Here is a 24,454-nt window from a genome sequence, read left to right as displayed (position 1 = left end):
GTCTAAAAAAATATCCCAATGCCTCAGGGCAGTGATTGGGGACATTGCCCTGTGTAGGGTGCTGTCTTTCTGCTGGGATGTTAAATGGGTGTCCTGACTCTCTGTGGTCACAAAAGATCCCATGGCACTTATTGTAAGAGTAAGGGTGTTAACCCTGGTGTCCTGGCTAAATTCCCAATCTGGCAATAATACGGTCACCTAATCATCCCCAGCGTACGATTGGTTTATTCATCTCTCCCCTGTAACTATTCCCCAGGTTGTTGCTGTAAGTGAGAATGTGTTCTCAGTCAACTTACCTGGTTAAATAAAAATAAGCAAAGAGAAACGACAGTCCATCATTACTTTACGACATAAAGGTTAGTCAATCCGGAAAATGTCAAGAACTTTTAAAGTTTCTTCAAGTGCAGTCGCAAAAATCATCAAGCGCTATGATGAAACTGGCTCTCATGAGGACCGCCACAGGATAGGAAGACCCAGAGGTACCTCTGCTGCAGAGGATAAGTTCATTAGAGTTAACTGTACCTCAGAAATGAATCCCCAAATAAATGCTTCTCAGAGTTCAAGTAACAGACATCTCAACATCAACTGTTCCGAGGAGACTGCGTGAATCAGGCCTTCATGGTCGAATTGCTGCAAAGAAACCACTACTAAAGGACAACAATAATAAGAAGAGACTTACTCGGGCCAAGAAACATGAGCAATGGACATTAGACCGGTGGAAAATGTCCTTTGGTCTGATGCGTCCAAATTTGAGATTTTTGGTTCCAACAGCTGTGTCTTTGTGAGACGCAGAGTAGGTGAACGGATGATCTCCGTATGTGTGGTTCCCACCGTGAAGCATGGAGGAAGAGGTGTGATGGTGTGGGGGTGCTTTGCTGGTGACACTGTCTGTGATTTATTTAGAATTCAAGTCACACTTAACCAGCATGGCTACCAAAGCATTCTGCAGCGATATTCCATCCCATCTGGTTTGCGCTTAGTGGTACTATCATTTGTTTTTCAACAGGACAATGACCCAAAACACACCTCCAGGCTGTGTAAGGGCTATTTGACTAAGGATAATGATGGAGTGCTGCATCAGATGACCTGGCCTCCACAATCACCTGACCTCAACCCAATTTAGATGGTTTGGGATGAGTTGGACCGCAGAGTGAAGGAAAAGCAGCCAACAAGTGCTCACCATATGTGGGAACTCCTTTAAGACTGTTGGAAAAGCATTCCAGGTGAAGCTGGTTGAGAGAATGCCAAGAGTGTGCAAAGCTGTCATCAAGGCAAGGGGTGGCTACTTTGAAGAATCTCAAATATAAAATATATTTGTTTAACACTGTTTTGGTTACTACATGATTCGATATGTGTTATTTCACAGATTTGATGTCTTCACTATTATTCTACAATGTAGAAAATAGTAAAATAAAGAAAAATCCTTGAATGAGTAGGTGTGTCCAAACTTTTGAATGGTACTGTATACATCAGTGGAGGCTGCTGAGGGGAGAATGGCTCATAATAATGGCCGGAATGGGAAAATGGAATGGTATCAAACACCTGGAAACCATGTGTTTGATGTATTTGATTCCATTCCACAAATTCCGCTCCAGTCATTACCACGAGCCCGTTTTCCACAATTAAGGTGCCACCAACCTCCTGTGGTATATATTGTACATGTACACATTCAAATGTTGCTTTGCTAGTTTTAAAGAAACAAAAACAGGATGTCCTGACTCTTTTTTGTTTACTTATTTAACCATTATTTAACTAGGCAAGTCAGTTGAGAACAAATTATTATTTACACTACCCCGGCCAAACCCTAACCTGGAAAACTCTGGGACAATTGTGCACCACCCTATCGGTCTGTAGCGACACCTCTAGCACTGAGATGCAGTGCATTAGACCACTGTGCACTTCATCATTTCCATACACAATACAATAAAAGTATGTTTTGTCTTTTGACGTCTATTTATTGGATTGTCCCTGTTAATCGACAGAGTCCAAGTACGACTGAAAAACGACCCTATTCTCTACCCTATTCTCTATATAGTGAATGTCTTTTAATAAGACCACTAAGGGCCCTGGTCAAAAGTTGTGCACTAAATAGGGAATATTTTTTGTCCTCCTAATACAGTCCAACTGGCAGTGGATACAGCCGGGTTATACGTCATGATATCATACACTTCCTGGATGTATTTAGTCATATCAACCCTCTTACATGCTTCAAAGACACTGCCAATCAGACTAAAGTACTGAAAGAAGTGAGAAGAATGTGTGGGCATATCGGCCTAACCAGCTGTCTGGTTGTCATGTGGCCATATGGCACTAGTGTTCACTGACATACTGTAATGCATTGAGATATGGTGGCGGATAAGTCATTTGTGTGACACAAGGACATTGCAGAGTTGACAATTGACAAGAAACAAGATCAAAAGTGCCTGTGACTTGTTTTTATATACAGTAGTGAACTGTTAAGTGTTGGTTTGATGGGAGGTTTGCAATATCCACCAGACAACTCATGAAAATAAGAAAGACAGCCATATTGAATGTTCAAACTGAAAATTGTTCTGAGATTACAAAGTTTTAGCACATCCTCTCTATCGAACAACCTTCTCTCACTGAATAATAATGATCTCAAATTGAATCAAGAAAGAGCACTACTGTACCCCTGATACTGTGACCACGAAGTATCATCATACCTACGAATCTTCATTTTATGTTGAGAGACTTTCAGAGTTAACTTGGATAATTCATTTAGATGGATTTTGACTCTTGACATACTGTAGGAACCCCCCTCTTAGGGAACACAACAGCAGAGTCCAGTATAAAACCGATTAGACTGCTAAATAAGAAAAACAAGATACATACAATCCAACAAAAAAAGTGTTCAATGCTTTAAAGAATCCAAGGTCCAGGCACTCAGGTGGATTTTAAAGTGTAAACGTGTAGGTGTTTTTACATGCTCTATGTCCATTAAAAATGCCTTACATATAAAAAGCATATAGCGTATTGAAAAACACCTACGGTGTTTTAGCATAGAGCCTTAATCAGGGTGACAGCGTTTCCCAAACTGGTGCACATTTAGTTTGGTGTAAAACTACCACATAAACAGTACCGTAATCAACCCTCTACGCCATCAGCTGTTATTAACCATAAAGTAAAAGCTGCTTCTATACAGATCTGCCATCGTAAATAAAAATTTGTTCTTAACTCGATTGCCTAGGTAAACTTGCCTAGTTGGGGCAAGTAACCGAAAGGTTGCAAGTTCAAATCCCCGAGCTGACAAGGTACAAATCTGTTGTTCTGCCCCTGAACAAGGCAGTTAACCCACTGTTCCTAGGCCGTCATTGAAAATAAGAATTTGTTCTTAACTGACTTGCCTAGTTAAATAAAGGTAAATAAAAAAAAACATAAAAATAAAATGACATAAATCCCCCCAAAAGAGTGTAAACAACATGAACTACAGCCAGAAAAGTTTGCGTGACAGCACGAACAGATCTGCTACCAGTTATTACTCCTGCAAGCTTAGCTTTCTTTATTTTAAAGAAACAGATCAATAAACATCTTGTGTCACATCTTAAATCAGAGATGAGCAACGCCAGTCCTCGGGGCACTGATTGGTGTTACTCGTTTGCCCCAGCCCCAGCTAACCTGACTCCAGGAAGCCTAGTGGTTAAGAGCATTGGGTTAGTAACCGAAAGGTCGCTGTTTCGAATCCCTGAGCCAACTAGGGGAAAAATCTGTTGATGTGACCTTCTATGAGGCACTTAACCCTAGTTGCTCTGGATAAGAGTGTCTGCTAGAATGTAATCAACAAATAATGATCTTTAGTTTAAAATACAATTTGTTCAATCCCCTGTGTTTGCTAGGTATGGGGAAAAAGTGTGACACTACTTCGACCCCCTGAAGACTGGAGTTGCCCATCCCTGATCTAAATATCTAACTGATCGGTATATATGAATAGTGTATAGGAAGTATTTTGGTTGTCTCTTGGTGTCTTTGTGTTGTCTTTTCTCTGAGTAGCTACTGCATGATCAACAGCCAATGGGAATCCTAATAAACTAACTAAACATTACTCTGAAGGGAGTCTCCTGCTAAGAGACTTGCCGATGCAAGGGTGTTATTAGATACACCCCAGAGACATGGGTATCCTGGGGGCATTGATCAGGCCGGTCAGTTCCCAGGGTGGCATCACAGTCACACAAGTGACAGGATTCGGCTTAATTGATATCAGCTGTGTTTAATTGATTAGATAATAATGTCTACACATTTTAGGAAAAACAAACAACAGGTGAATGCTTAATTAATGACGGGAGAGACAGGAAGGGAGTGAGAGCTGGGAAAGGGAGTGAAAGAGAGAGAGAGCGAGAGAGAGAGAGCGGAGAGGGGGATGGAAGACTTGTCTCCCAATATGATCCAGCAAGACAATAATTATGCCTTGAAGTGGATGTCCATTGTCGCGTCAACTAATTTCAGTACCTAATTACTTATAATTAAACTCTGCCTGAAATACTAGAACATTTTCTTAATTTCATTGTTTGCCCGGCTGGATAGCACAACCTGAGGATGGCTCTGATGGATGAATGTAGGGCGTGATAGGCAAGATGCTTTAAATGTTACAGACACAGTATCATTTTACTTTGTACTATGCTACGTTTAATGATCTGCAAAGTGGGTCGTCCTAACCACTCTGGAGGCCTCACAGTGGCCTGGGATAGGATTGGTTGGTCAATGTGTGTCTCACCATCAAAATGGACCATGATTGGTTGATGAATGTGTGTGTGTGTGTGTCACAAAAATGGACCAGGCCCACAGGTGGCCCAGCTACCTCTAACAACCTGTCTGCTTGTCACACCGGCCCTCCCTTGTGGTAACACTGACTAATCAAACCTCAGCATGTCTGTGATCCGCTGTTGAACATCATGAACATTACACAGAATCCCAAATTATATTTCAAATCAATCTCCCAGCAAAACCAAGCCTCCAAAATGTCGCTCAGTTGAAAATGACAAAGTACTCTGACATTTCCATGAGGGCTCCATATCTATATTCTCAATGAATTTTGGGACCCAGGAGCCATGCACTGCGTCCTAAATAGTGGCCTATTCCCCATATAGTTTGCTATTTTTGACCAGCCCCCTATGGGCCCTTGTCAAAAGTAGTGCACTAAATAAGGAATAGGGTGCCATTTGGGGCCCAGGAGCATGCAGGCAGTTGCCAGGGGTGCTAACTGACCTTTGCAGACGGGGCGGTGGTCACTCCAGGCAGCGAACACCTCGGCCACCCTCTGACAGGTGATGGTCTTGGAGCCTTGGAGCACGTGGTCCTCATTACAGAGGAACTGGACGGTGGCTCCGATACTGTTGTTGGGAGAGAGGGAACACAGACAGGCAGACACACATATACAGGCACATTCGCACATGCACACATACACACACACACAGGCACGCACGCAGGCACGCAGGCACGCACGCAGGCACGCACGCACGCACGCACGCACGCACGCACACACACACACACACACACACATGAGTGTTATTACATTACATACTGTAGAAACACATGAAGTATAGGCCTATCTGTGCACATTAAACAGTAATTAAAAACAGATTCCCACTAGGACCATGTGATATTGGAATATAGGGCTTTTTAACACAACAAAGCCAAATACTGTAAATGAACTGAAAGTATTGATGTACCGCTAATGTGTGTTATTGAACTACAAACATCTTATACCTCAAAATACATCTGCAAGTAATCTCATCTTTGATTTTCCTACACAGTAAAAAAAAAAGCCTGGTTTGAAAGGCCTTCGATTTGTTTGAAGCTCAAACTCGGGGCTCGGTTGAGATAATCTGATATCATTCAGAGGAAATGGTTCCAGAAACTATTCACCCTGTTCAGATGAACACAAACACGATCCAAAGGGGAAAATTGCAACTCACACTCAAGAAATTGTATGATATTCTGAAATGGGCATGTTTCCCACTACACGTTACAGAGAAATAAGCCATAACATAAAAGGTATAAAGTCATTGTTTTCTCGTTGGCATCTCTTAGCTCTCTTCAAATAGAATACCATCTCCACTGCCATCATCACAGTTGAAATCATCAGGGCCCGTATTTATAAAGAGTCTCAGAGTAGGAGTAGGACAGCAGTCTAAGGCACTGCATCTCAGTGCTAGAGGTGTCACTACAGACACTGGTTTGATTCCAGGCTGTATCACAACCGGCTTTTATTGGGAGTCCCATTGGGCGGCGCATTTGCCCAGCATCGTCCAGGTTAGGGTTTGGCAGGGGTAGGCTGTCATTGTAAATAAGAATTTGTTCTTTACTGGTTTGCCTAGTTAAATAAAGGTTTAAAAAAAGAATCTATGATTATGTCCATTCATTATAATCTAAAAGGCTAAACTGATCCTAGATCAGTACTCCTACTAAGACACCTTATGATTACAGGCCCTGAGCTCAATATTGACCTAGGTTTAGCACACATTGAGCTGCTGCTGTCAATATTCCACAGTGAAGTGGTGTGTGTGACATTGAATGAACACTTAAAGATGAGAGGAGAAGTGATTCCTATTCAGGTGGAGCGATACTAGAGGCTAGTGTCATATTCAGGTTGAGCTGTATTACTGGTGTGTGTCACGCTCATGACACTGCACTCATAATGACACCAGAGTACCTTCCTTCTACAATCAATGTCCAGTGTCCTTCCACTTTCATTGACAGGCGATATGGCCCTCGGAGAATATTCATGTTAACAGCTGTAGGCTGTTTGTTTTAACTTCATCTGCTTTGTCTATACTGGGCATATAAATAACTCATAAATAATATAGTATTGTTTCTTTTTGTATTGTTCTTTATAGTTGTGGTGGGGAAAAAACTATGATCAGTATGTTCTCTAACACATTGCAACGTGCAAGCCACATGAGAGGTGCCTAGGGTTGCAAAATTCCTGTAATCTTCCTAAAATTCCCTGGTTTTGCAGCAATCCGGAGTGGAGGAGATTTCCTGCTTATTCCCTTCTGATTCCAGGAATTTTCCACCCAGGATTTCTGGGAAACCTGGGAATTTTGGGAAAGTTCCAGGAATTTTGCAACCCTAGAGGTGCCTTGCCACAGGCTTTGCAAATCCAGTGTCCTGTCTCTCCGGGCCCAGTGGGTGCTATGTTAGTAAGGGTCCATTCTTCACCCCAAAATGACCTACCTAAAGTCGGAGCCCACCCTCTTGCCGTTCTCTGGTTCCCCCGGGTCAGGGCAGGAGTTGGATGCCTGCTTGATGCCCCCCTCATTCACTTGACAGGGGAGATAAGAGCAGAGCATTATGATATATACAGGAGAGGGCCAGAGAAAGAGGACAAGGCTCTCATGCTGGCCCTGTGCCTCTGTTCTTACACAATAGCCACCACACCAACACTCAGCATGTACAGGGTGTTAGGTGCACAGCAAGATGGTGGAGGAGCAACAAGATCTCATAGTTTCCCTTCGGAATTCGACATATTATGGATGAATGTCTATTTTTGATGCATTTATTCTGCATGGTTACTGGGTTAAAACAGAAACAACACAAATGTTAACAGTTTAGGCATTAATTCTGAGTGGTTCAGTTTGGGGAAGGCTTAAAACGAAATAATAAAAAACTACGCACCATTAACATCCTTTATCATCGACTATTCTCACGGCTTGCTAGAGCATTGTGCAGTGGTCTAAGCAGTAACCTCTTACTCTGAGCGTCATCAGTTTGCGCCTAGTTCTGGGCAATCTATCGACATTCTCACAACCTTTTCAAACGTTCGAAAATACATGATTGTGATTCATTTGGATCACTTTCCATCTGAGGCAGAGATTGGCATGTCAGTTTTCATTTTCCCTGTGACTGAGCCTCACTCACACCATGGCCATTAATATTATCCACAAACCATGGTCTGACTGGAGGGAGGAGGAGAAGGAAGGGGAGGGGAGAGGAAGGCTAGTGTCTACACCAAGCTAATTACAGACCAATATTGTGGACCACATCTGACCATGCATCTCAATGTTTTAGAGGTGGTTATGACTGTCAAAAGCCAGCTGCAGCAGCCCATTGTTCACTGTCTCAAAGACCTGTCTTTTCAGGAGAAAATAACAGATTTAAATGCTTGTCAGGGACCAGACTTTAGTCCGGAGGGGTAGGAAGTATTTTGTAATACTTTTGAAATTCAGGTAAATATATAAACCACAGTCAAAATGAATTAGTATTTTGTGTGGCTAGCTAGGCACCTCTTTCGAAGAGACATTTGTACTTCCAACACAGTGCTATCTCTGTCAATCGAAAACTATGTCCATTTACATCTATTCCTTGTTTCCAAAATAGCTCTGTCACGTAAAGACAAGCACACTCAGGTCTTGCCACATTTAGACTTCCTAACAGGAACCCAGTCTTCTATGCTGTTCTTCCAGCCGTTCTGTCCTCTCTATCTTCAACTGCACAGATGGTGTCCATTACTATTGATGTGTCATGTGGCACGACATCAACACTCAGCTGAGTGCTGTTTATCAAATCCACCAGTCCTAGCTCCATCTCTTGGTCTTGTTTACCGGCTGCCTAATGGAGGATGCCAGTACATAGGGTCAGATAGCAAATAGCTAGCTTGCATAATGCATAATGCTAGGCTGGCTGGATGGGGAATTAGATGACTGATGATCAGTGGCTGGGTGTACCACACAATGGCTAGCATCACAAATGGTATTCTATTCCTACTTTTGATCGGAACCCTATGGGTCCTGGTCAAAAAGAGTGCACTACAATATGGTTTCATTTGGGACGTACCCAATATCCAGATTCCTAATTCCTATTTAATTTCCGTTGGGTTTAGTTTGAGGAGCTGAAGTTGAAGACAGGAACCAATAGGACAGCAGGCAGAGCGGAGGGAGCACACAAGTATTTAATAGAAGGAAGATCCATGACACTTTAACGTTTAGGGACTGTAATGAAATTGACTGGAGCTCAGTGTCTTACACAATAATACTTTCTCAACATCTCTGCGGGGGAGGAGTTAGAACATGTGTCTTTGGAAATACAGTCAAGTTTATCTTGAGAAATTGTGAAAAGGATCTTATACACCATGTTATATATATATATATATATATATATATATATATATATATATATATATATATATATATATATATATATAGTAGGCCAGACTGATAGTGGGGAAAGATAGAGAGATTGTGTTAAAGGGAAGTAGGCCAGACTGATAGTGGGGAAAGAGAGAGAGAGATTGTGTTAAAGGGAAGTAGGCCAGATTGATAGTGGGGAAAGATAGAGAGAGATTGTGTTAAAGGGAAGTAGGCCAGCTTGATAGTGGGGAAAGATAGAGAGAGATTGTTTTAAAGAGCAGTAGGCCATATTCAAACCTATGTACCGACACTGTAGACATGTGTTCCAGGGGCTAACACATTACCGCTAGACAACCCAGGCTACAAAATAAGTTAATATTTTATAGAGTATATCTCCTTGTGACCAGCAAAACAACAGACAGCAGATAAGAAAAAATGATTGGTGAAATGTAGGAATATGCAATGAGCCACACAGAACAAGAATGAAAACAATTCAAAGTATTTGATAGAATATGCATCACAGGAAAACAATATTTATCCCTGCTGAATGAGTGGGTGTGGCTTTACTGGCTTTCTGAAGAAGAATATGCTAAGAAACGACATTATGCATTTTTTCATTAGTGTGTAGGCGTATTGGATACTTGTATGTATATGTGAGTTCAAAAGATCTGTTGTATGTACTGTAGGCCTATCTTCTTTGTTGCTTTGTTGAGATTAGTTTGACCGTTGGATATATCTCTCAGGAGCCATCTGGCATAGTGTAGGCTACATAGTGTGATGCACAGAGAATGGCAAAGGCCTGAATGACTAATCGACTAAGAAACACTGCGGGAATTCTTGAGGATATATGTCTTCATGAACCAGGACATTAAATCATGAGACAAGGGCCTAATGTATATGCATTAGCTATAAATGTTCAGAAGGAACGCATTTACTTCTTAATGATTAGTGTAAATACTGTTTTACCTTTCTTTGATGACTCTCTGTAAATGACAGCTGCAAACTTTGTACTGGTGTCTAATCGTATATAAAATCTATAATCCTTTATAGAGTAGAGTTAGACCAGACTGGGTCGTTCACTGTTTCTTACTTTAACAGTGCTTTAAGAGAGGCCCCAGTGCCCACTTCAGATATTTACGATGGCCATTCGTGTCGCTTCCGACTTCTGAGTAAATGTTAGATATCTAAAATGGGTCAACATAAAAACAAATCAGCATGAAGCAAACCTGCTGATGTGATAATGGGGAAAACAAACAAAACAGATAGAAAGACTATCATTATTCGAGGACATTTTAGGAACTATAGACACTAAAATAAAAGCTTTTTTTTTGTATACAGTACCAGTCAAGTTTGGACACACCGACTCATTCCAGTGTGCAAAGCTGTCATCAAGGCAAAGGGTGGCTACTTTGAAGAATCTCAAATATAAAATATATTTGGATTTGTTTAACACTTTCTTGGTTACTACATGATTCCATAAGTGTTATTTCATAGTTTTGATATCTTCACTATTATTCTACAATGTAGAAAACAGTAAAAGCAAAGAAAAACCCTTGAAAGAGTAGGTGTTTCCAAACTGTTGACCGGTACTGTAGAAATGTAGATGGATTCCACAAATACACATAAACAGTGAACACACGCACACGCACACGCACACACACACACACACACACACACACACACACACACACACACACACACACACACACACACACACACACACAAACAAACAAACCCAGCAAAATGCAGCCTTATTTTGGCTTTTCCGCAGCTACTTTACTTTGCCCTAAAATGTTCTCCTTTCAAAGCGGCAGCAGCAGCATGTCAGTGCGTTTGACAGCTGAGAGGAGGATATGTTTACACTGCTGCCTCCCTCTAGGTCAGTAAGCTGCTGGAGAAATCCCAAAATACTCCCTGGAAGTAGCAGTCAGTGTCAAACTAACATAGCAGGCGTAAAAGAATACGCCTGAGCGGAGTCCCCACATCCGTTTTTCAGCGGAAAAGGAAGCTAAGTTGAATTAGATGTATCCCTGAAATCCGGATACATCTGGTTGTTGGCAACTCAGCTAAGGGTGGTGTCAACCAAGAAACAAACCCAAAAAACACTCACTACACATAGAATAACATTGTCTTTTTTCCCAAGTCTAAATACAGCTGCCTTTAAAAATAATGATGGTGAGAAATGGTTCCCCTTTGGGGATGACTGCGGATTGCTGTGATTGTTGATTGTTGCATTCTGTTGCTTTATTGTCCAAATGAGCAATACATTATCAATGTTCTGTATGTATATTTTATACAGCCATCCAGCCGTCATACATAAAATGAGTACTCTGGGATTTGAAGAAAACAACGAAGCAGTCAGCCCGCCCCCTTTTTTGGAAAATCATTCATTTCAAAGTTCAAATGATGTAACAATCCCAGATTGCCCCTTAGTTTTGTATTTTATTTTGTAGAGTAAAGGAGAGTAGGATCCTCTATCTATGGCTGTCAGTGTTTCTTAACGTTATGTCTATCAATGTTATGTTTCTTGTCGTATGAGCGCATCACAACATGGCCTAAAGAAAATAGCGATGATTTAAAAATGCCAGGAGAATAGTTCTAGGGTCTCATGTATGATGGATGAGGCATGGCACAAGACAAAGAGAGGAAAGACAGATTTTCTGTTCAGTTGATTACAGAGGGTCATTCAAGACTCTTCTACCCTCAGTGCGTCTCAAATGGCACCCTATTCCCCATATAGTGCACTACCTTTGACCAGAGCGGGCCCTAGGTCAATAGCAGTGTCTTGTATAGGGAATAGGGTGCCATTTTGGACACAACCACTCTCTATATAAGCTTCAGTGCTGGGACGCCAGCTCCCTGTTTTCACCATCCGTCACTTTGGAAAGCAGTTCTAAAACGACAGGCTTCGCCACATGAAATTTCGGCACACTCCATCGAGTCCCTCCCTTCACCACCAGAACAATTTGTCAGCTATGTTTAGAGAAGTTGCCTTTTATTCCCGCAGAGAAGTCCAGCGAAGTGTGAAACCCAAGGGGGTTTGAACCTCAATACCATACTTAGACAGGCTGGCAGTGAGTAGTCAGTCAAACACACACACACACACACACAGCCAACCAACTCACCTGTTACACCAGTCTCAGTCCTGTCACAGGTTTCAATGTACAGTCACTCATTTATCATTCACACAAAGACAGACCTCAGAAAGCTGTGTACAACATGGACAAACCATGCAGAAAGACTCCCTAGGGTCCAGTTCTCATCACATTGCCTGGTTTATTGATGCTTGGATTTGGAGTGAGTAGGAGTCCTTCGTCCTTCTCCTGTCAAGTGGAAGGAAGCCATGCGTCTTGTCATGCCCTTGATTAACAATTTAGTTGCTTTTCAAGTTATTCCAGAGTACTTCTAGGAAGCCGTATATACTGTAGTATGCAGTGGATGGCTTACAACTTTGCCGGGGGGGGGGGGGGGGCATTCGGCCAAATGGGCCATTTTAGTGTTGCTAACTGGGTATAAGAACACTTATTCAGTTCATACATTAGTATGTTTATGCACTATAGTCTTTATTGTTTCTGTTTACTTTCTCTGTGTATAATATTTATGTAAATGAAAGATAAGTAGCATTCGAAGAACAGTGTTTTGTTCTTTGGGGCTTTTTCAGTTTCGTCATATTTGTATAAATGCATTAATACAGCAAAGCATGTCTCTGTGAATACATTTAACTGATTGCTCATGCTCTAATGTGGATTTAATAACATGCAATATGGCCCAAAAACAGCAAACAAACATGCAGCGATGACATGCACACATGCCGAAGAGGACAGTGAGGACTATGGGAATCCTGGTTATTTTCTTCTTCTATTTCATACAAAATTGTCACTGAATATGAGTGAAAATCCAAATTGGTGTCGAAAAGGCTGCATTGCTCAAAAGCACTGTTTTGACAGGAGCTTTTTTGCAATAGCCCTAACATTAAATACGACCGATAATTTTCGTTGCAGACCCTTTATGAAATCATGAAAATGCAAATATGTTGTTGTGCAACAATACATTGTTTTTACCTTGAGCAAGGCACTTAACCCAAACTGCTCCTATAAGGCGCTCTGCATTACACATAGAGTTAGTTGAACATGTTGTCTTTTGAGACTTTGCACAGTATTAGTGGTGCAAGCTCTTCAAGTAGACAAAAACAAATCTGTCCATTCGTGAAGTGCCTTTGTTCAGTGTAGATGGACAAATCAGTATGCTAAAAAATGTGGACAACATTAATTGCATGGACAGTGTCAAGTACACAGACTGAACAAAACGGTTTCAGGTAAACAAAATGCTTCATAAGAATAGAATGAAACATTCATTAATGCACTCATAAAACATAAAATTAAGAGCATTCCATATTTTTACTAACATCGCCCTTGAGCATACCTAGCTCATCATGACAGATAACCATTCCCCAAGACACATCGGTCAAAAACACGAGTGTCACTGTGTCACACCTACTCCTGCTCCACCGCTCCAGCGTTCGACGTCGCCGGTCTACTAACCACCGGTCCTGGCAACCATCATTACGTACACCTGCTCCCAATTGTTACACACACTTGGACCTCATCATCACCTTGATTACTCTCCCTGTATTTAGCCCTCGGTAGCCTCAGTCATCAGGCAGTATTGGTTTTCTTCACGTTCAGTACGCTTCTCCTGTTTTGTTTATCTGCCTTATTCTTATCATTAAACTTACCTTCTGCACCTGCTTCCTGACTCCCAGCATATACGTTACACACCGACTAGATTTTTGTTGTTATCTAGGTCTTTAATTAAAAACCCTGTGGCCGTCAATAGTTTGTACTTTGTTCATCAGGATTCCATCAATTTAAGATGCTTCCCAAGTCAGAGGTTTTTCGGTTTTTCCCTCCCAGAGTTGGCCCGCGGATTCGATAATAAGGGAAATTGCATCGACTACCCACTTTGAGGAGTGGCATGCATCCTTAATATCAGATAATTAAAATCAATATTGCATATGCTACACCTTGGAACAGGCTTTAAGCGATATCGACTCACACACGTGCACTGTAGCACAGGACGGCCAGAGCTCAAGAGTGCATTATTCACCAGAACACTATTAACATCCATTCATTTATCATTTATCTTCCTATCCACACAAACACATATAGCTAACTTGACTCAAGCATTTCTGTTTATTAACTCTGTCGTCTTTGACACACGTATGACTTGGTAGTACCACAGCTGAGCTTTGGGTTCCTTGTGAGGTCATGGCACATTAATATACTGATATACCGTGCTAAAATACAGTTGGATTATACTGTAACACAGATGGTCACGACAAAACTACTCAATTCTTGCATTGAAACCTAGGATACTGCTGAGGGTACTTATAGTTTAATACAGAGAACGTCCTTGTAATACAGCCAATGCCCTCGTAATACATCCAATGCCCTCGTAATACAATTGATACACAAACAATATGTGTGATTCACACAGAGTTATAAATAATCTGAGCTTGCTTGATTCATTTTGCACATCTTTCTTAATTAATTCAGCCTAAGGGTCTGCAAATGAAAATTAGTAACAGTGGTTTCACCTGGCTAGTTAGCCATTGTGACCTAATCATCAAACAGAATGTCTGTTATTGTTTTTGGAATATCTTCTTGACGGCATGAAGCCAATAATTTGGATTTTGAATGGTGGTGTAACTCCAGGATTGCACATCAACTCAGTGGCCTTGTGGTTAATGTACATCCTGAGATTAGGAGGTTGTGGGTTTGATCCCTGCTTGAGTCATACCAAAAATGGGGCCAGATGCCTCTCTTCTTGAGTCATACCAAAAATGAGGCCAGATGCCTCTCTTCTTGGCTCTCAGCATTAAGGAGATGGATTTGGCATAAGACCCTGCGATAGACTAGTGTCCTGTCCATGGGGTGTACTCTATCCTGCCGGATTAGCTGTTCTGGCTCGGACAAGGCAACCTTCATCCACCAGGATTGCACAGTGCACATATGCCTTATCATTATTGATGCCGCACAAGACCAATGGTTATTGATGCAAGGCATGATGGGTGGGCTGGGGGACTGATCGTGCATTCAACAGGTTACGAGTCCAAACAAAGCAATGACCAAATTATTGAAAACATGAAACACAATCGACAAACAAACACGCACAAGCACGCACAGGAAAACAGAAATCACAGATTTACCATAACAGAGTAACAAAGGGTAGACTCACAGATAGAAAACTTGTTGCTGTTGTCTTTTCCTGGGAATAATTTTACTCCTCTAGATTTAAAGTCTACAGACCGTTTCACTAGTTAAAAGGGAAAACAAAAACATGAAATCAGGTAAAACAGGTTCCAAATAAACTGATCAGCATTGAAAACCAAGAAACCCATCCTCCAAGCTTATGGAGAAGAGCACAAATCATAGCAGCAGCAGGTAACAACAAAGAATAATGTGCAGAAAGAAAATAGGCACGCTAAAATGAAACGATAAAAAGAGGAGGAGAAAGATATTGATATATAAGTAGCCGACAGGGCTTCTGTTCATTTGTCAACCTTGAAATGATTGGGGGGTTTTGTAGGACGGCAGACCAGACCAGACCAGGGTAGAGTAGAGCAGCCAATATGGATCAGCCTTTAGCCACAATCCTCAGAGGAATCTTCAGGGCAGAGGAGGCTGTCAAGGTTTTTTTTTGCAACAGAATGGCCGATTTGTTATGCCGCAGAATGGCACGTTGGGACATAACAGTGCAGACGTCCGCTCACATACACACACGTACATACACACACACTCGCGCGCACATGCACATACACACACACACTGCCCCTGAGCAAAATAGGGATTTTCAGGTGTTGTGCTGGCTTTCATCACTATTTCAGCTAATTTGAACAGAAGCCCTGTGAGGAATGACAAGCGTAATAATAATAATAATAATAACAACAGGATCACATTCAACATTTGTAAAAACATCATGATAAATGTTTTCTTTTCGGTTTTCCAAAACAGTATGCGTTCAAAAAACCCAAACATCTATCATTACATATTTAACGCTTTTGTTAAAAAGTACCCATCGATTCACTTTCAGATATAACATGGGATGATGAAGGATTATATTAGGATATGGAAAATAGGTGGGATAAGAAGCATGTAGCATTGTGTGAGGCTGTGGAGGTGCTCTCTCTCTCTCTCTTCCGTAGTTCAGGGCAACCCTCACAGCCTCACACATTTAACACAGAAAGTTACACTAGCACATTGACATTGGCTTCACTGATTCAGCTTGTCCGTAAAAAATATGAGAATCTTTTTTTTTAAATATAGAGCTAAGTCATTCTTAACATCTTGATCCAAAGATGAAGTCTGGGGTGAAAGTCATTATGATATGTCCATACATGTTTCACTGAATGACAGACTGAGAGGTGCAATGGTTTTTGACAACTGCCAGTTGTCCTTCAGAATATTGACATAGAGATGGCTGAGATCGAAAAGGTTTGCCCACCCTTACACGCAGACTAGCGTTTTTCATCATGAATCTTGTTCTGGAGGCAGCTCTGAGTAGTCACTAGCTGGCACAGCCACAAAGTCATAAAAGTAATTAAACCTAACCCTAACCTTAACCATAACCACACTGCTAACCCTAATGCCTAACACTAACATTAAATTAAGACCAAAAAGCACATTTTTACAATATACCCATTTGACTTTGCTGCTGGCCCACGATGCGGAATCTCTCAGTTCTGCCTCAAGGACAAGACTCATCCCAATACACGTCAACCTGTCCCTTATACTGGGAAAGATTGCATTAAAAACATAGTCTTAGAGTTTCAGACATCAAAGGTTGTGTAATTCCGATTATGAACAGACCAACTTGTAAGGAAAAAGTGTTCAAAGCCTAGTTTGATTTTGCATTTCTACGTGAATTAGACTGTGACCATGTCATTGGATGTCGGTAAAAAGTTGATTTGCATTTCTACGTGAATTAGACTGTGACCATGTCATTGGATGTAGGTAAAAAGTTGGGTGAAAAAATAAGAAATCCCCTTACGTTTTTTTTGATATTCCAATCAGTTTTCCACGTTGATTCAACGTCATCACACAGATTTATACTTTTCAACCAGTTTTTAACCAATGGGCAGCTACTGTACGGTATGCTTCAAAGCTTCTGCAGACCTGTGGTTTCCTGTTACTACTTGCTTAGATGTTATATTTTCACTTGAAATTCTTCAAAAAGTCCAAAGTCCCCAATAGTACCTCATGTCAGAAACAGTGTGTACAGCTGAGAATAACAGAAAATCACACAGCTGGTATTATCGCATATTCAGTTAGAGTGGACAGTACCTCTTCCGTACAAGTACCTCTTCCGTACAAGCAGTGCCCAACATGAATAATGGCACAGATGATGAACTCTTTTAATAATGACATGTAATCGACTTACTTAATTATAGTTCATCTGTGAGGGATCTGCCTCTTAATTTACGGGTGACACTTGGATGGTCACCGATGAGCACCACTTGAGCAGCCTCATTTGCCATGCCTTAATGTCCTTTCTTGGGATCTGGTTAATTTGCTTTGCGATAAATCAGCCGACGAGTTTCTTTGTGCTGATACAGTATGTAAACTATGTAAGGCTGTGTTTACACAGGCAGCCCAAAATCTGATAATTTTTTCCACTAATTGGTCTTTTGACCAATCACATCAGATCTTTTCACATCAGATATTTTTCAGAACTGATCTGATTAGTTAAAATACCAATTCAAACACAGCCTTAAAGACCCAAGGCATTCCTCAGGCACTATGTAGGATTGAAAAATGGCACCTTCAGTCTGAGCTCTTATTAAACCAAACCTGAATGGTTTATTACTCCCATTTTATAGCCCTCTGGTCAGCATTCTTTCATTAATAAATAAAGCCAAAAATTATACAGTGACTCCCATGCTGTGCCAGAAGAAGCTAAAATTAGTCAATTTAAAATGGATTTGCGTTTCTTGTCTTATGCCGACTCGCACAGGTTGCCTATTGGTTGATATCTGCTGTTCAGTCGTGACATTTCGTCATTCGTAGAATGATTAAGAAAGGATATGTACGAGGAGGAAGGCAACCATCTCTTATCAAAACATGTCTTTCTAATTTAGCAAATGAAAATGCAGTCTGACTCCAAGACAATGGGTACCTACCAAATCACAGAGCAGTGGTTCCCAACCTTTTTTTTTTAACACCAACTGAATTTTTCTCTGCCAGGAGTACCCCTGAAGTACCCCCTCATGTGCATTCTAGCAGTAATCCCATGGTCTCATGAGTCTTCTCAAGTACCCCCTGTGGATAGGCCAAGTACCCCTAGCGGTCCTAGTACCCCTGGTTGGGAACCACTGTCATAGAGCACACATTTAATCAACCATGTGTTTGAGGAATCTATTTTCCACTTGTTTTGTGCTGTTTTGACTTTATATGGGATTTAAGAGAATAGAAATGAAAAGCAGTCTGTACTATACTGCACTATAATCTTGCGGCCGGTACTACACTATAACTGGGTGAGACAGAAATATACACAGAGAATTCTGCTGTAGCCTGGCAACCTAGGATTCAATATCTCATTCTACCTTGCCTAAAGGCCACAGGTTAAAGGGCCAATAAAGCCACGTTAGTGTTGTAGGAACATAACTGAACTAGAGGAGTGAGAGGAGGTGGGTTAAAAGAACATAATTGAACTAGGGTAGTGGGGGGGGGGGGGGGGGGGGGGGGGTAGTTTAACGGAGTAAGGGCCAGGTAAGGCCTTGAGACAAACCAAATGGTACATCCAATCTGTCCAGTCAAAATGTACAATGTCATTACATTGGTGTAGTCGTCTATAAAATACATCCTCTTTACACTAGACACACATTCCACCATGTCTAATTGGCTAGCTGTTAGGATACCCTTCACTGTAAAAAGGTTAAAGAAATAGGACTTGTAGTAAACTACAACTAGTATTGAGGAGAAAATGGTAGCACTTGGAGCATGGAGTTAAGTGGACAAATCAAGTTCAAGTTGAAATTGGTGCCCGATAACAACTTAAAGAAGCTCTGATCATTCTCTCATAGCCTCTAGCTTATGGGGGCAGTGAAATACTTTATTGGGGGCTGATATAGGAGCTATAGAACCTTATACAGAAAATGTATTGTTCAGATTTATTACTTCCAAGATTGGTGCAAAATTATGTTTATTTATGCAGTTTCAGTTCTGCTAACTTCAGCAATCTAGCAATTTCCCCATGCACATTGTAACTCAAATGTCAAAATGAAATCCCCAGAGACACTACAAAACCCCCTGACAAACTGTTGACATCTATGATAACACAATAAAAATGTGACCTGACAACATATCCTAATTAAAGAGCCAGTGCAGTCAAAAATGTGATTTCCTTGTGTTTTATATATATTTCCACACTATGAGGTTGGAATAATACTTTGAAATTGTGTAAATGATGATAATGTCCTTTTAGTGTAAGAGCTGTTTGAAAAAAACAACTCTAAGTTCAGCCTGTTTTTGTGGGAAGAAGTTTTGGCCTTCCATGGTGACGCCACCATGCAGTGAATTAGTTAATAGGCAAATAAGAAGGAGAGTTCCAAACCTCTCTGCCAAAACAGCTAATTTTCCCTTTCCCAGACAGTCCTAGCGAAATTATGTTTGGAGAAATTGCTCTTTGCTAAGAAGCTATTTTTGTTTCTTTGGGACAATTTTAATTGAAAACAATCAATTATGGTAAATAATCTTTACACATAAATTATTTGATATTGAGATAAAAATGGCTACATTGGATCTTTAGTGTTTCATTCTATATGACATACTATGTTTCGCTCAAGTGCTGGTCAGCGGATTTAATTGGCAAAGTACATGGGGTTGAAATGAATAGCTAAGTTGTATCTTTAATTTATGTCATAGTAACTAAATCTTGCATTCTCTGCTAAGCATCTGAGATGGGCACTCACACTACACTACAAAAGTATGTGGACACCCCTTCAAATTGGTGGATTTGGCTATTTCAGCCACACCCGTTGCTGACAGGTGTATAAAATCGAGCACACAGCCATGCAATCTTCATAGACAAACATTGGCAGTAGAATGGCCCATACTGAAGAGCTCAGTGACTTTCAATGTGGCACCGTCATAGGAAGCCACCTTTCCAACAAGTCCGTTCATCAAATCTCTGCCCTGCTAGACCTGCCTCGGTCAACTGTAAGTGATGTTATTGGGAAGTGGAAACGTCTCGGAGCAACAACAGCTCAGCCGCAAAGTGGTAGGCCACACAAGCGCACAGAACGGGACTGCTGAGTGCTGAAGCGCGTAGCTCGTAAAAATTGTCTCTACTCGGTTGCAACACTAACTTCCGAGTTCTAAACTGCCTCCGGAAGCAACGTCAGCCCAAAAACTGTTGGTCGGGAGCTTCATGAAATGGGTTTCCATGGCAGAGCAATGCCGAGCGTCGGCTGGAGTGGTGTAAAGCTTGTCGCCATAGGACTCTGGAGCAATGGAAACGTATTCTCTGGAGTGATGAATCACGCTTCACCATCTGGCAGTCCATCGGACAAATCTGGATTTGGTGGATGCTAGGAGTACGCTACCTGCCCGAATGCATATTGCAAACTGTGAAGTTTGGTGGAGGAGGATTAATGGTCTGGGGCTGTTTCTCATGGTTCCGGCTAGGCCCCTTAGTTCCAGTGAAGGGAAATCTTAATGCTACAACATAAAATAACATTATTTCGCCATGATTCTGTGCTTCCAACTTTGTGGCAACAGTTTGGGGATGCCAATGCCCCCGTGCACAAAACGAGGTCCATACAAAAATTGTTTCGAGATCGGTGTGGAAGAACTAGACTGGACTGGCCTGCACAGAACCCTGACCTCAACCCCATCGGACACCTTTGGGATGAATTAAACGCCGGCTGCGAGCCAGGCCTAATCTCCCAACATCACCTCACTAATGCTCTTGTGGCTGAATGTAAGCAAGTCCCCGCAGCAATAATCCAACATCTAGAGGAAAGCCTTCCCAGAAGAGTGGAGGCTGTTAAAGCAGCAAAGGGGGACCAACTCCATATTAATGCCCATGATTTTGGAATGAGATGTTTGACGAGCAGGTGTCCACATTCTTTTGTCCATGCAGTGTATCTTGAAAGCGATAGCCATTAGATATTTTGGGGCACTATTAGAGTGCCACTTTTCCTACATGTATTGTCCGGGAGGCCAGGGAAGCGGATATGCAACATTTGGGTGAAATTAAGATCTGATTGTATACTGAATCATGCAAAGAGTCTAAGAGTCTAATTCTAGGGTGAATTATTGGATTAAATACTATCATTGAGCCCCATCTGGACATTAGTGGGCAGCAAGGCTTGAAACCATCTCAGTTTCTAATTTCTACACTTGCTTCTTTTTTTTGCAGACATTGATCCGCTCAAGAATGTTTGGACACCCAAGGTCAGGATCGTTCTAACTGAAGGATCTTGGCCATGAAAGGCCAAATGTAACACATATGCATCACAGTGTAAGATTCAGTGTCACTTCTGTCATACATTTTTTGTCACAATGTCACACCTGTAGTGTTATCAACAACTGAAAAACAAATGTGAGGATGATCTTTGAGACGACAACGTTCAACACTAAATTGTATTCTTATCTCCTCAGCGCCAGTCCTGGGGCATCTTATCCCCTCGTCCATCATGTCAAGGATAGATTACTGTAATTGTCCTCTGTCTGGCGTGTCAGATTATTCACTGGGCTAGAATCAGGCTAAGAGGTATTTGCAGGGTCGTTTGTTATCAGGGGGATGAAGGAAAAGACAATGTGATGATCATATTTCACCTCCCTGCTTAATTAACCTTTGCTGCTTCACTCAGTCAGTGAATAGATCGGAGTGGGAGCGGCTTCGCTGCCTGTCACCCATAACCCTTGTGTGAACCATCACTGATGACAGATTGGATACACACGGTGCAGACCACCCTAACTGACGGTCCCCTGTGTCCAACACGAGTAGGACAGAGATTGCATCGACACTCATCAATTCAGTAGTTGTACAATTGGTACAATAACCGCATATGTGATTAAATGTAAATGTATCTTACAAGTTCAAGTGGATTAATAGAACACAAACATTTTGGTAATAATACATTAAGATGTGAAAAAACTAAATAAATATTGGTTAATTGCACAAAGGTAAAGCAAAGCTAGATATATAATATAGTAAATGAAACAACAAAATAATTTGAGATGTAAGACACCTCATGCTGTATCACAACCGGCCGTGATTGGGAGTCCCATAGCGCGGCGCACAATTGGCCCAGCGTTGTCCGGGTTTGGCCGGTGTAGGCCGTCATTGTAAATAAGAATTTGTTCTTAACCGAATTGCCTAGTTAAATAAAGGTTAAATATATATTTTTTTTAAATGCGGTTTGAGACAACAGCTCTATTGCAGTTCAGTACATCAGCCAATGTCCATTCCAAGATGTGACGATTGTCCTATGTCTTCAGTCACTTGATCTAAAGATACAGTATATCTTATATGGATAACCAAACCCTTCCAAACGGTTAATGATTTGAGAAACCCATCTATTAACTGTATCTATGTGGGGTAAGCACCTTTATTGAACTGTGTGTGTATGATAATACATATATGTTTGTTAACGGAACATGTGTATATTGTAATGTGTGCCTTTGAAAGTTAATTAACGTCATGATATGGCTGTCTCTCATTGGTCAGATGCATCATGGGAAGTGCTATTTAAACTCACAGAGACTGACAGAGACTGGTAATGGGTTGGCATGCTGCTGGATTTTCAGGCATAGTTGAAGCCTGGGGTTTTCTTTTGAGCACTCTAAACAATGGGTTTATCCAAATAAGTTTATTATAACTATCTTTTTGTTCATCAGCCTGTTTGTTATTTTGGTTGTAAATATTTGTTCAGTCGCCGGCATTATTCCTCACTTCCAAATAAAAGCTTCACTCTGGGCATAAAAATCTGCTCTCATTGTCTTGCCTCCTCACTGTTAAAATCTTACCGCATGGGCTAACCTCACACACCTTAGGATGACCTTGTTCTCAAAGACATTTTATGAGTGCTATGAGTTCAGATGAGAGCCATACTAAACCTAATGGCACCACTGAAATACATTTCTCTCCTGGGTGTATTTATGATTAAAGTTAATGCAAAGAGCAGCATTATAAATGGTGAGCACACAGTGTGACATCAGCTTCTGTGAGAATGACACTTTTGAAAGAGGTGCTGGCAACTGCCCTCATTTATAAAAACGCTGATGTTTGGAATGTTTTCCAAAGTAATTGGAATCATTGTAAACATGATGCCCAGTACAGTCAAAAATGTCTATTTTCTGAGTTTTATATATACAGTACAAGTCACAAGTTTGGACACCTACTTATTCCAGGGTTTTACCTTATTTTTCATATTTTCTACATTGTAGAATAATAGTGAAGACATCAAAACTATGAAATAACACATATGGTATACAGAAGATAGCCCTATTTGGTAAAAGACCAAGTCCATTTTATGGCAAGAACAGCTCAAATAAGCAAAGAGAAACAACAGTCCATCATTACATTAAGACATGAAGGTCAATCAAAACGGAACATTTCAAGAACTTTGAAAGTTTCTTCAGGTGCCGTCGCAAAAACCATCAAGCGCTATGATGAAACTGGCTCTCATGAGCACCGCCACAAAGTTATCTCTGCTGCAAAAGGATAAGTTAATTAGAGTTAAACGCACCTCAGATTGCAGCCCAAATAAATACTTCACAGAGTTCAAGTAACAGACACATCTCAACATCAACTGTTCAGAGGAGAACACGTAAATCAGGCCTAAATGGTAGAAATTGGAGATTTTTGGTTCCAGCCGCGATGTCTTTGTGAGACGCATAGGTGAACGGATGAGCTCCACATGTGTGGTTCCCACCATGAATCATGGAGGAGGAGGTGTGATGGTGTGGGGAGCTTTGCTGGTGACACTGTCTGTGATATATTTTGAATTCAAGGCACACTTAACCAGCATGGCTACCACAGCATTCTGCAGCAATACGCCATCCCATCTGGTTTGCGCTTAGTGGGACTATAATTTTTTTTCACAACAGGACAATGACCCAACACACCTCCAGGCTGTGTAAGGGCTATTTGACCAAGAAGGAGAGTGATGGAGTGCTGCATCAGATGACCTGGCCTCCACAATCAGCTGACCTCAACCCAATTGAGATGGTTTGGGATGAGTTGGACCGCAGAATGAAGGAAAAGCAGCCAACAAGTGCTCAGCATATGTGGGAAGTCCTTCAAACCTGTTGGAAAAGCATTCCAGGTGAAGCAGGTTGAGAAAATGCCAAGAGTGTACAAAA

At 41.3% G+C, this 24,454-nt stretch overlaps 1 protein-coding gene across 1 annotated transcript in view; it reads right to left on the bottom strand.

The window, feature by feature from the left end:
• LOC120027058 (CUB and sushi domain-containing protein 3-like) overlaps positions 1-24,454 on the bottom strand; it is a 704,521-nt gene that overhangs the window by 344,573 nt on the left and 335,494 nt on the right. The window contains exons 7-9 of the mRNA XM_038971903.1: positions 15,321-15,398; positions 7,192-7,279; positions 5,221-5,345 (exon numbers count right to left, since the gene is read on the bottom strand). Of these exons, the coding sequence (XP_038827831.1) occupies positions 5,221-5,345; positions 7,192-7,279; positions 15,321-15,398 (291 nt within the window). The remainder of the gene's footprint in view (positions 1-5,220; positions 5,346-7,191; positions 7,280-15,320; positions 15,399-24,454) is intronic.

The sequence above is a fragment of the Salvelinus namaycush genome, chromosome 32 (assembly GCF_016432855.1).
Source record: "Salvelinus namaycush isolate Seneca chromosome 32, SaNama_1.0, whole genome shotgun sequence".
In the NCBI taxonomy this organism is placed as follows: Eukaryota; Metazoa; Chordata; class Actinopteri; order Salmoniformes; family Salmonidae; genus Salvelinus; species Salvelinus namaycush.
Note: the sequence above shows the minus strand (reverse complement) of the source record. Positions and strands in the feature narration are given on the sequence as shown.